This window comes from Salvelinus sp. IW2-2015, linkage group LG22 (assembly GCF_002910315.2).
Source record: "Salvelinus sp. IW2-2015 linkage group LG22, ASM291031v2, whole genome shotgun sequence".
In the NCBI taxonomy this organism is placed as follows: domain Eukaryota; kingdom Metazoa; phylum Chordata; class Actinopteri; order Salmoniformes; family Salmonidae; genus Salvelinus; species Salvelinus sp. IW2-2015.
Genome location: NC_036862.1, coordinates 23,283,666 through 23,296,840, shown reverse-complemented (window position 1 = coordinate 23,296,840; position 13,175 = coordinate 23,283,666). Strand labels below are relative to the sequence as shown.

General features: G+C 44.1%; 1 protein-coding gene across 1 annotated transcript in view; it reads left to right on the top strand.

Moving 5' to 3' along the window:
- Window positions 1-13,175, top strand: part of LOC111949512 (dynein heavy chain domain-containing protein 1) — a 45,494-nt gene that overhangs the window by 12,941 nt on the left and 19,378 nt on the right. Inside the window, exons 23-30 of the mRNA XM_023966753.2 lie at window positions 56-1,289; window positions 1,440-1,569; window positions 1,666-1,858; window positions 2,935-3,217; window positions 3,462-5,295; window positions 8,303-8,541; window positions 8,778-8,967; window positions 9,242-9,344. Coding sequence (XP_023822521.2) covers window positions 56-1,289; window positions 1,440-1,569; window positions 1,666-1,858; window positions 2,935-3,217; window positions 3,462-5,295; window positions 8,303-8,541; window positions 8,778-8,967; window positions 9,242-9,344 — 4,206 coding nt within the window. The remainder of the gene's footprint in view (window positions 1-55; window positions 1,290-1,439; window positions 1,570-1,665; window positions 1,859-2,934; window positions 3,218-3,461; window positions 5,296-8,302; window positions 8,542-8,777; window positions 8,968-9,241; window positions 9,345-13,175) is intronic.

The following is a 13,175-nucleotide window of genomic DNA, read 5'->3' as shown; positions in this document are numbered from 1 at the left end:
ACCTGACGTTCCTAGGCTTCCTCTGGATGGGATRCTCAAACCCCCTGAGACAGAGGGAGGAGACAAATGTCCCCAGTCTACCCACTACAAGCGTGCCAACCAGTCTGCTGCCCTCATGCAAGCTGTGTTGGAGGAGCAGGCTGTTGTCTACAGTGTTTTGTTAGTCCTACTATCGGCTATCTTTGAGCAGAAGAAAGCCTCACAGTTCCGCACCATATTTGAAGAGATCTTTCCAGTGGCGCGTTCCCACCCTATTCTCCAACAGTACATTGAGGAGGAAGGGGAACAGAACATTCTGAAGACAGCAGTTACAGAGGAGCTGCAACAAACGGGGTTCCATGCTGATACCAAAGTGCTGCGCAATGCACTCACCCTCCATCAGGCTATGAAGCTCTCCAGAGCAGTTCTTCTGGTTGGCCCTGCTGGGAGTGGAAAGACAACCTGCTACCGTGCCCTGGCCGGAGCACTGCGTAGACTGGCAGCTAGGGCAGAGGAGGCCGAATTTGATGAGGATCTCACCTGTGAAGGAGATGGTATGGAAACTGATTACCAGTCCTCTACTTCAAACTGGAGCTCTGTTGACACCGTGGTCTTATTCCCCAATGCCTTGTCCCACGAGGAGCTCTTTGGGGGCTGCTATGAACAGCAGGGGTCCTGGTGGGATGGTGCTTTTACAAAAGTACTGAGAGACTCAGAGCGGCATGACTTGTCAACCACCACCACCTCTAAAAAGAAGAAGGGGGGTCAGACGAGGAAGGGGAAGTGGCTGGTGATGGATGGAGAGCCGCTGGGGCAGCCTGGTTGGTTGGACTCCTTCAGCACCCTCTGCAATCCTGACGATCCCTTCCTGTGCCTCTCCTCAGGAGAGAAGGTTCGGCCATCCCACGAGGAGCTGAAACTATTGGCAGAGGTCACAGACCTGGGAGATGCAGCCCCTTCTGCAGTGACCCGCTGCAACCTGGTGTATCTCTCTGGGAAGGACCTGTGGAAGGCTGTGTGGAAGGTCGAAATGGACGCTCTCTACAGAGAGCACAGTCTGGATCAGGGGACCCTGAAGATGTGGAACCGTTTGGCTGAGGACCTTTTCTCCAGCACACTCACTTTCATTAGGCACAAGGCCCTCACACCTGTCATGGACAGCGAGGGAAATGGATCCAGTAAATTCAGTAAAGGCATCACTTACGGACTGCAAGAAGTGAATTCATTCATTAGGATTCTACATGCCCTCCTGGAGCAGTTTGGGAAAGGACGGGGGTTAAAAGCTACACCAAGGATGACAGACAAAAGAGGTGTTGTAAATAGCAGCATACTATGTTCATGAATATAAATGATCAGAGTACAAATAACCATAAACTGTACAGTGCATGTTCATATTATGATTTCTTAGTTTATTTTTGTCACATATTAACAGCTAGTTGCCTCTCTCCTAATGCTGTAAGAAATMAACCCAGTTGGAGCTCACCCGACATGCACAGATGCCCTGATCCCTTCAACTCAGCAAGAGATTCAAGCCAGGAACCTCTTTCTAGTGGCTTATATCTGGGGCTTTGGRGGACACCTGCATCCCAGGTCAGACACTGTTATTCTGTTTTATTTTCAGTCAAGTCTTATAATCTCACAACTGTACAGGGCTTGATAATACAAAATATGATTTCTATATTTCAGACACTGGCCCCAGTTTGACCTGCTAGCTCGTGAGGCGCTATTTGAGAGCCGGTACAGAGTGGAGGTTCCCTCAGAGGGGACGGTCTTTGAACACTTTTTTAACCTGAGTGAGGGGATGATGGGAGACACTAGCAACCCKATCAACTGTTCCAGGAGCAAGAGCCCACAGATGGTCTACACAACTGTCCCCCAGGTTAGCCCCCCAATCTTCCAACTGTCAAAATGTGTGGTTTTACTGATTTTATTGTATCTAGMGGTTGGAACCAAAATTATTTTGTAATTGTTTCGTTCTGAACAGAACATTATGTTCCACTTTCTTTCTGTTCCTTTTTAAACCTCAGAAATATTATTTTTTTTACATTTAACTCGACATTAAATTACTTCACCAATCACTTCGGATAGAGCAGCTTGCAATGGAGCGGGCAAAAGCTATAGCTATTTGCATGCATTCAACAGACAAGTATAGGGCGCGAGATGCAATTAAAATTTTGCCGGTGAGGAGAAAGTGAGAGAGGGTGGAGGAGGAGGCTTGCTTTGAAGCGCTGGGCATCTTGTTGTTATGACATGCATTATCTGAATTAGGCCCACAGAATTATGCCTACGGAGGACCAGCTTCTATGAAGGAACATTTAATGTTTTTGAACTTCAGAGAGTTGTTTTAACGTTGGACCAAAACTAGCTAGCTAGCTAACAAGCTTGTGTGTGCAGAGTGCCACCAGAATTTAAATAAAAACACATCTTACCTTTTTGTAGTTAATAAATCCACTGTGAAACATGATAACTATAGCGTCCTTTAATAGCATTGAAAAAGTTAATCCATTCTTCTCTAATTAAAAATCTCTCATCCTAATTTCTGTATCAAGCTTGTAACGTCWGTAGTAGGCTAGTAGACTACGCTTCGGAAGGGGAGGGGCAGATAGCCTACACGCACACATAGTGGCTAAAATTTTCATCTGGCAGGCAGGCAGGCAGACACTGGAATAAGAGTGAAGGCTTTGCATAGGAACTTTGTTGTGTTTTTTGTGTGAATGGGAAAAAAATCCCCGGAACGTAAAATAACGTAATTAACCGGTTCCCATGCTTTTAAAATAATGCTTCTGTTCCAGAACAGTATAGATCACTTTCGTTCCCGGTTTTGATTCTGTTCCTCGAAAAATGTCATTATTTTCCAGTTGTCGGTTCTATTCCCTTAACCGGTTCCATTCCCTGAGTTTGATATGAATACAATGTCTATTTTCATATACATCCATGCTGTCCTTATTCACTCAGTATGAGAAATATGCCTACCTGCTGGACCTGATGTTGGAGGCCAAACAGCCAGCGATGCTGGTAGGAGAGGCAGGCTCAGGGAAGACCATGCTGTGTCATTCTCTATTAAGTCAGGACAGGGCACACATCCGCCTGCCTGCCAGCCCACGCCTGAGATCCACTGACCTGCGCAACGTGCTGGAGAGCATGGGTTGCCAGAAGACCCGGCTAGGAACCATGGGTACTATGATCAAACAGCCTGGACTGCTCCTGTTTGTGGATGACCTCCATGAAGCTCCCTGTGGTGAGTTAGTAGGAACCCTGCATTTGTGAATGAGTATTTTTTAATTTGTGAATATTTTTCTAAATTTAATTTAAAGATAAATCTAGTTTGCATCCAAAATGGAATCCTACTCCCTATATTGTGCGCTACTTTTGCTACTTTTTACCTGGGGCACATATTTTTGAAGATTTGTTTTTGTGGATATGTTTCATTATCAAAGATAAATCTAATGGTAACCCAAACTATGCTCTTCTCTTTACTGTAGATGCTTTTGGAAAGACGTCCATGGCTCTGGAGACACTGCGGCAGTGCATTTCTCGGGGCGGCGTTCTAACTTCAGATGGTTATCATTTCAAGCTGTTTAGTTCCGGAGCTATCAGCTACTTGGGTACCTGCCGCACATCAGGAGTGGGCAACCAATCAGATTGCAATCGGATCTCCTCCCGCCTCTCCCGTCACTTCTCCATCTTGGTGCTGCCCAGCTTGTCTGTAGATGTTTTATTCTCCATCCACTCTCCACAGCTACAGAACTGGCTCAAAGAGTTCCCATGCATGCCCAGGTACATGGATATGGCACGATGTATCATCACTGCAACCTTAGACCTGTATTATGCCGTGTGTGAGCAGTTCCAACCCAACGTCCACAGGCCACACTTCCTCTTCTCCATGCATGACCTGCAGAAGGTGTTTCAGGGAATATGCTTATGGGCACCGCGCAACTCTAACAGACAATCACTCCAGAAGAAGATTAGCCTCAGGGTTCTTCACTCTTCCTCTGCCCTTCCTTGCTTTGCTCCAGCCACACTGGGCCCTGCAGCCAACATGCTCAACATAGCTCGTCTGTGGATGCATGAGTGTCTGCGCACATTTGGAGACCGGCTGTGCTCAGAGGATGAGGGCCAAGCGCTGGTGTCACTGATGGCTAAGGTGTCAGAGAGACACTACAGCAGCAGGATGACAGTTAAACCCCAGACTGCCAGAGCAGAGGACACCCCATGTGCTGCATCAACTAGGCCTAGCACACATATACCCCCTCCTACACCAACAGACTACCAGAAGTCAAGCCATCAGCGACCATCCACTCCAAAGCAGCCTGCCAAGTCCCCATTGCCTATGAAGGCTGAAACACACACAGAACAGGAGGAGCAAGCAGAGTTTTCTGACAGGGTGAGCAGCTCAGACTCCAGCTCATGGGGCAGTAGTGAGGATGATTTATTTGGTGAGATCTACCCCCCAGAACAAGAAAATGTCAAGAAAAAGCATGTGAAGAAACCCCTCAAGAAAGATGTGTCTCTTTTTCAACCGACACAGCTCATATCAAGCTCACATCAAGCACTGGATCCCTCTCCTCCAAAAGGACGTAAACCAGTCAATCAGTCAGACTGGAAGAGGAGCCATAAGCTGTGTGAACAGACCCCACAGACTGAGCCCAGCCRAGCCAGGTCCCTTGTGCCTTTACAACTCCTGCAGGACATGGAGACTACTATTCAACATGTTGTCTTTAGCGTAGAGCTATTGGAGCCGCTCCCTTCCATGTCTCAGCAGCACAATTTCAAACGCAACTCTGCCTACCTGGAAAGAGACCTGGGGTTACTAGTTCAGCAGCTGGCTTTCACAGTCAAAAGCAAAGAGGAGGAGGAAGAAGAGGAGTTTGATGATAACTACAGGAGCACCTCTAGTTACACTGTGCACAGGCAGAGGGTATGTCAGCTGGTGCACGTCCTCAGGGCTCTGCTCATACCTGGCGGGCATGGGGCTCTGTTTGGGGCTGTGAGAGGCACAGGCCGAAAGACCACAGTGCGTTTAGCTGCCTATCTCACTGGCTATCAGTTGATAGAGGTGCATCCTGGGAATGAGAGTCAGTTGCGTGAGATGCTGCGGGAGGCAGGTGGCCAGGCAGGCGTGCACGGTGGCAATGTGGTGATACTTGTCCACGAGGAGACCAGTCAAGCCGCCAGAGATGAACTGATAGTGGTGATGGCTGACGGGACCTTCCCAGGGCTCTACTCTGACGAGGAGCTGAAGAATCTGGTGCTGAGAATCAACGCTCTCATCAAGAACTCACGCAATCGCCTACGAGATGACCAGGCCCTTGAGAAGTAAGAAAATAGGTGTTTCTACAAATTACTTTCTGTATACACTACTAATAGTGAAGACATCACAACTATGAAATAACACATATGGAATCATGTAGTAACCAAAAAAGTGTTAAACAAATCTAAATGTATTTTTTGAGATTCTTCAATTAGCCACCCTTTGCCTTGATGACAGCTTTGCACACTCTTGGCATTCTCTCAACCAGCTTCACCTGGAATGCTTTTCCAACAGTCTTGAAGGAATTCCCACATATGCTAAGCACTTGTTGGCTGCTTTTCCTTCACTCTGCGGTCCGACTCATCCCAAACCATCTCAATTGGGTTGAGGTTGGGGGATTGTGGAGGCCAGGTCATCTGATGCAGCACTCCATCACTCTCCTTCTTGGTAAAATAGCCCTTACACAGCCTGGAGTTGTGTTGGGTCATTGTCCTGTTGGAAAACAAATGATACTTAGACTCACATGCAGACCAGACCGGACACGTCGCATGCGCGAGCGTCGCAAAATAAATTTAGAAATCCAMGTTATTCAATTATTGCACCCACACTAGTTGCGCGCGCCAACGAGCGTCTGCGATGCCAAGGGCTAAAATAGAACTCCTTTCTATTTCTGACGCAGATCGCACTGAAAGTCCTGCCTCTCCCATCTCTTCATTGGTTTATAGAAGCAGGTACCCACGTGCCATCTCCTCATTGGTTATATCCACGTGGGTGATTGAAAGACGAACTGTTTTGCCGGTCGTCATGGTAATACTATGAAGGTTTAGATGCGATCACCATATAAGTTCAAAGATGAAAAAGCCTGGAAGGAGGAGAGATGACTAGAAACATTTCGGTTGGCCGTTTTATGTGTGGATTAATTGTCGGAGTAGAGGACCTTGTGCATTTCAGGTAAAATAACAACTCAATGTTTATTTCCCAGGACAAATTAGCTAGCAACAGCAAGCTAGCTAAATAGGACAAATTGGCTAGCAAGTGTAAGCTAACTAGCTAAATTGCCATACATGTTTAATGCTTTTCGACCTGTCCCCAAATTAATGTCATTAGTTCAGAGTTTGTTTTGATATTTTAACCTGTGTGTCGTGATCATGTTTGGTGTACGGGGACAAAATAAATGTATGCACGATAGTGCACGATGGCACACGCGCGCAGACGGTTTGGGTTCCGTGTAAGCCCAAACGAGATGGGATAGCGCTTTGCAGCAGAATGTTGTGGCAGCCATGCTGGTTAAGTGTGCCTTGAATTCTAAATAAATCACAGACAGTGTCACCAGCAAAGCACCCCCACACCATAACACCTCCTCCTCCATGCTTTACGGTGGGAAATACACATGAGGAGATCATCCATACACCAACATCACATCTCAAAAATACAGCGTTTGTAACAAAAAATCTCCAATATGGACTCCAGACCAAAGGACAAATTTCCACCGGTCTAATGTACATTATTCATGTTTCTTGGCCCAAGCAAGTCTCTTCTTATTGGTGCCCTTTAGTAGTGGGTTCTTTGCAGAAATTCTGAAGGCTTGATTCACACAGTCTCCTCTGAACAGTTGATGTTGAGATGTGTCTGTTACTTGAACTCTGTGAAGCATTTATTTTGGCTGCAATTTCTGAGGCTGGTAACTCTAATGAACTTATTCTCTGCAGCAATGGTAACTCTGGGTCTTCCATTCCTGTGGTGGTCCTCATGAGAGCCAGTTTCATCATAGTGCTTGATGGTTTTTGCGACTGCACTTGAAGAAATTTTCCGAATTGACTGACCTTCATGTCTTAAAGTAATGATGGACTGTCATTTGTCTTTGCTTATTTGAGCTGTTCTTGCCATAATATGTTCATGGTCTGTATACCCCCCCACCTCGTCACAACACAACTGATTGGCTCAAACGTATTAAGAAGGAAAGAAATTTCACAAATTAACTTTTAAGAAGGCACACCTGTTAATTGAAATGCATTCCAGGTGACTACCTCATGAAGCTGGTTGAGAGAATGCCAAGCGTGTGCAAAGCTGTCAAGGCAAAAGGTGGCTACTTTGAATATAAAATATATTTTGTTTCACACTTTTTTTGCTTACCACATGATTCCATATGTGTTATTTCATAGTTTTGATGTCTTCACTATTATTCTACAATATAGACAATAGTACAAATAAAGAAAAGCCCTTTAATGAGTAGGTGTTCTAAAACTTTTGACTGGTAGTATAGTTACTTACTATACTCTAACTGTAAATTACTCTGGATAAGAGAGTTTGATCAATTATAAAAAATGTAGGGATGTAATGATTCACCGATGCATATCGCTTCCGATTCAAATGTTTAAGATGTGAGTGCATCGGTCCGCGGGAGCCCAAACCGATCCAGAAAAGCATGCATCAGTAATAAAAAACTATTAAAACATTGCGAGTCACCAGTTCACAATTATTTTTTATATATAACTTTTTTACTAATACTAATCTTGTGGGGACACAATTGATTCCCATTCAAAATCCAATTTTCCCTAAACCTAACCTTTTATTTATGYAAAAAAAATTGGGGGTGTATTTGTGGTCCCCACAAGTATAGTTAAACAAACACACACACACACAGACACACAGGGCGCTTTAGCTCAGAGGAGTCAGCTCAGACAGATCCAGCTCAGCTCCTGGGGCCGGATTCACAAAACCTTCTTAATTTTTTTCGTAAGTAATGTTTTCTGAATCCGGCCCCTGAGCTCCATCAGTATCAAATATTAATTTAGAATGGAAAATGAATGTTCATGCAACAATTGTTAGTAATATTGAATAATATCGAATCGAACAGAATCGCACCGATTTGTACCACTAATCAAATCGAATCGCACTGAATCGTTTCAAACTAAAAGTATTGTATTGGAGCCCATGTATCTAGATGCATATCGTACTTGTAAGGAAAGATGCACATATCTACTAAAATGTGACATTTTTTTATGTGTGTAAAATTAATTCCCTTTCTTAAATGTCATTATTTGAAAGACCATTATGTGCTTTTTGATGCAGGTATTTCAGACAGACCCAGAGGAATGTGCATGTGTTCCTGCTGCTGCCCTTCTCCCCAGACACCAGTGAGATGCCTCCTGAGAACGCCTCAGTAACCCTGGCAGTGGCACACATGACCAAGACTCTCAGCCTCTGCTGCTGTGTGGAGGTATACCAGCCTTGGTCCACCCAGTCCCTTGTTGAGGCAGCCTTTTGTCGCCTCAGAGAGAGCCTGCAGATACCCGACACAGAAAGCAAAGGTTGGTTTATCTTGGGTTTGTCCCAAATGTCATCCTATTCCCTATATAGTGCACTACCTTTGATCAGGGTTCATAGTGCACTATTTTTGACCAGAGCCCAATGGTGGGAATAGGATGCCATTTGAGAATGATCCATGATGTATTTCCAACATAACATTTACATCATGTCTCTGTTAAATGTATACATTCTTTATTAATTTGTATTATCTAATGTTGCTATTATGTACCTTCCGTAGTGGACAGAGATGGCTTAGTGGGCAGTATCTCTGAGGCCATGGCAGGGATCCACCAGTCTGCCTGTAAATATGCCTCCATCCTCCATCCGGACCTCCAGCCTTTCAGCCCCCAGACATTTTTGGAGCTGATCGCTCACTTCTTCCACCTCTGCAGCCACCTCTGTGAACAGGGCCGGGGCCAGGCTAACAGGTGAGGAGGACTTATGGCTTGTGTCCCAAGATACATACTGCACAACTTTTGACCAGAGCTCACATATTAGTGCACTATATATGGAATAGGGTGCCATTCAGTACACAACCAGGGACTTCCTTTGTATCTGTTAACAATCAGACACAAATACCTGTAAAATTGTTTTGTCTAAGAATGTAAAGCCCGTAACAGTAATGTTTAGTTCTATTTTGTGTTGTAGAAAATGAGCTGTCAAAATGTGTCAAACTTACATGTATCCATCTTGCTACCTCAGAGTGTCAACAATCTTGGCCCGTGTGAAAGACATGACAGACACAGCTGAGCAGAACAGCCAGGAAGTTGTCAGACTGAAGAGGAAGATTGCAGAAACACAAAAGGTAACCAACTGGAAAAACGAACGTACATGTCTGGCTCTAAGGAGAGCACTGAGTTACAGTACCAGTCAAATGTTTGGACAAACCTATTCATTCCAAAGTTTTTCTTTATTTTTACTATTTTCTAAATTTTAGAATAATAGTGAAGACATCAYAACTATGAAATAACACATATGGAATCATGTAGTATCCAAAAAAGTGTTAAACAAATCAAATATATTTTATATTTGTGATTCTTCAAAGTAGCCACCTTGATGACAGCTTTGCACACACTTGGCATTCTTTCAACCAGCTTCATGAGATAGTCACCTGGAATGCATTTCAATTAACAGGTGTGTCTTGTTAAAAGTAAATTTTTTGAATTTCTTTCCTTAATGCGTTTGAGCCAATCGGTTGTGACAAGGTAAGGGGGGTATATAGAAGATAGCCCTATTTGGTAAAAGACTAAGTCCATATTATGGCAAGAACAGCTCAAATAAGCAAAGAGAAACGACAGTCCATCATTACTTCAAGACATGAAGGTCAAGTTTCTTCAAGTATAGTCGCAAAAACCATCAAGCGCTATGATGAAACTGGCTCTCATGAGGACCGACACAGGAAAGGAAGACCCAGAGTTACCTCTGCTGCAGAGGATAAATTCATTAGAGTTACCAGCCTCAGATTGCAGCCCAAATAAATGTTTCACAGAGTTCAAGTAACAGACACATCTCAACATCAACTGTTCAGAGGAGGATGCGTGAATCAGGCCCTCATGGGCGAATTGCTGCATGAAACCACTACTAAAGGACACCAATAATAATAAGAGATTTGCTTTGGCCAAGAAACACGAGCAATGGACATTAGACCGGTGGAAATCTGTCCTTTGGTCTGATGAGTCCAAATTTTAACAGATTGTCTCTGCATGTGTGGTTCCCACTGTGAAGCATTGAAGGTGGAGGTGTGACGGTGTGGGGGGTGCTTTTCTTTTGACACTCAGTGATTTATTTAAAATTCAAGGCACACTTAACCAGCATGGCTACCACAACATTCTGCAGTGATATGCCATCCCATCTGGTTTGCACTTAGTGGGACTATCATTTGTTTTTCACCATCACAATGACCCAACACACCTTCAGGCTTTGTAAGGGCTATTTGACTAAGAAGGAGAGTGATGGAGACCCACTGACTTCTTACTTTTTCCACATTTTGTTATGTTACAGCCGTATTCTAAAATGGATTWWAAAAAYTTTAATCCTCAACAATCTACACACAATACCCCATAATGACAAAGCAAAAACTGTCTTTTAGAAATGTTTGCAAATTTATTWAAAAAAWTTAAAAGCAGATAACTTATTTACATAAGTATTCAGACTCTTTGCTATGAGACTTGAAATTGAGCTCAGGTGCATCTTGTTTCCATTGATCATCCTTGAGATGTTTCTACAACTTTATTGGAGTCTACCTGTGGTGCATTCATTTGATTGGACATGATTTGGAAAGGCACACAGCTGTCTATATAGGGTCCCACAGTTGACAGTGCATGTCAGAGCAGGGGACTGTCATTTGTTTTTCAACAGGACAATGACCCAACACACCTCCAGGCTGTGTAAGGGCTATTTGACCAAGGAGAGTGATGTAGTGCTGCATCAGATGACCTGGCCTCCACAATCACCCAACCTCAACCCAATTGAGATGGTTTGGGATTAGTTGGACCGCAGAGTGAAGGAAAAGCAGCCAAAAGTGCTTAGCATATATGGGAACTTCTTCAAGACTGTTGGAAAAGCATTCCAGGTGAAGCTGGTTGAGCGAAGGCAAAGAGTGTGCAAAGCTGTCATCAAAGCAAAGGGTGGCTACTTTGAAGAATCTAAAATATATCTTGGTTTGTTTAATACTTGTTTGGTTACTACATGATTCCATATGTGTTATTTCATAGTTGTGATGTCTTCACTATTATTCTACAATGTAGAAAATAGTAAAAATAAAGAAAAACCCTAGTAGGTGTCCAAACTTTTGACTATTACTGTACAGTCGTGGCCAAAAGTTTTGAGAATGACACAAATATTAATTTTCACAAAGTTAGCTGCTTCAGTGTCTTTAGATATTTTCAAAGGCTTTTATTGACAATTACATGAAGTTGATGCAGAGTCAATATTTGCTGTGTTGACCCTTCTTTTTCCAAGACGTCTGCAATCCGCCCTGGTATGCTGTAAATTAACTTCTGGGTCACATCCTGACTGATGGCAGCCCAGTCTTTTATAATTAATGCTTGGATTTTGTCAGAATTTGTGGGGTTTTGTTTGTCCACCCACCTTTTGAGGATTGACCCCAAGTTCTCAATGGGATTAAGGTCTGGGGAGTTTCCTGGCCATGGACCCAAAATATCGATGTTTTGTTACCCGAGCCACTTAGTTTTTTATTTTGCCTTATGGCAAGGTGCTCCATCATGCTGGAAAAGGCATTGTTTGTCACCAAACTGTTCCTGGATGGTTGGGAGAAGTTGCTCTCAGAGGATGTGTTGGTACCATTCTTTATTCATGGCTGTGTTCTTAGGCAAAATTGTGAGTGAGCCCACTCCCTTGGCTGAGAAGCAACCCCACACATGAATGGTCTCAGGATGCTTTACTGTTAGCATGACACAGGACTGATGGTAGCGCTCACCTTGTCTTCTCCGGACAAGCTTTTTTCCGGATGCCCCAAACAATCGGAAAGGGGATTCATCAGAGAAAATGACTTTACCCCAGTCCTCAGCAGTCCAATCCCTGTACCTTTGACAGAATATCAGTCTGTCCCTGATGTTTTTCCTGGAGAGAAGTGGCTTCTTTGCTGCCTTTCTTGACACCTGGCCATCCTCCAAAAGTCTTCGTCTCACTGTGCGTGCAGATGCACTCACACCTGCCTGCTGCCATTCCTGAGCAAGCTCTGTACTGGTGGAGCCCCGATCCCGCAGCTGAATCAACTTTAGGAGACAGTCCTGGCGCTTGCTGGACTTTCTTGGGCGCCCTGAAGCCTTCTTCACAACAATTGAACCGCTCTCCTTGAAGTTCTTGATGATCCGATAAATGGTTGATTTAGGTGCAATCTTACTGGCAGCAATAACCTTGCCTGTGAAGCCCTTTTTGCCCCTTTTTGTGCAAAGCAATGAGAACAGCACGCTGTTTTTCCATTGCACGGTAACCATGGTTGAACAAGGAGAAGAAATTGATTTCCAAGCACCACCCTCCTTTTGAAGCTTCCAGTCTGTTATCTGAACTCAATCAGCATGACAGAGTGATCTCAGCCTTGTCTCGTCAACACTCACACCTGTGTTAACGAGAGAATCACTATATGTCAGCTAGTGTTAGGTTGCGTAAGTTCAACTGAGATAGGAAAATAGGACACCTGAACTTGATTAAAATAATTGTTTAATTCAAAAGTTAATAAATGGCAAAATGCATTTTTCGTATATACGGGTCCACTGCACCACCCGCAGGGGGAACCGAGAAGAACACTTGTTATGACAAAGACATTATAATAAATACTCATGACAGATATGTTCCACTCCGAGCCGGCCTGTCAGAGTAGAGAACTGGCGTGTTTTAGACTCACCCACCTATCGTTGTGTTGGCACATAAGCTAGTCCTAGCCCCTAGTGCCGCCTCTCCCATGTTACTTTCCTCTCTCCTCGCGCTTTATGCTTTCGTCTTCACTACCGCCTTTCCTTCAACATCCACGATGACTTCGATCTCTCCTGCCACGACTCTGTCTCAAACCATCTCCAATAACTACATATCTTCCTGACTGTTCTGCCGTCAATAAATCACACCCTCCTCCATCCTTCCCCTTTTCTACATCCTTTGACTCTCTATGTCCCCTATC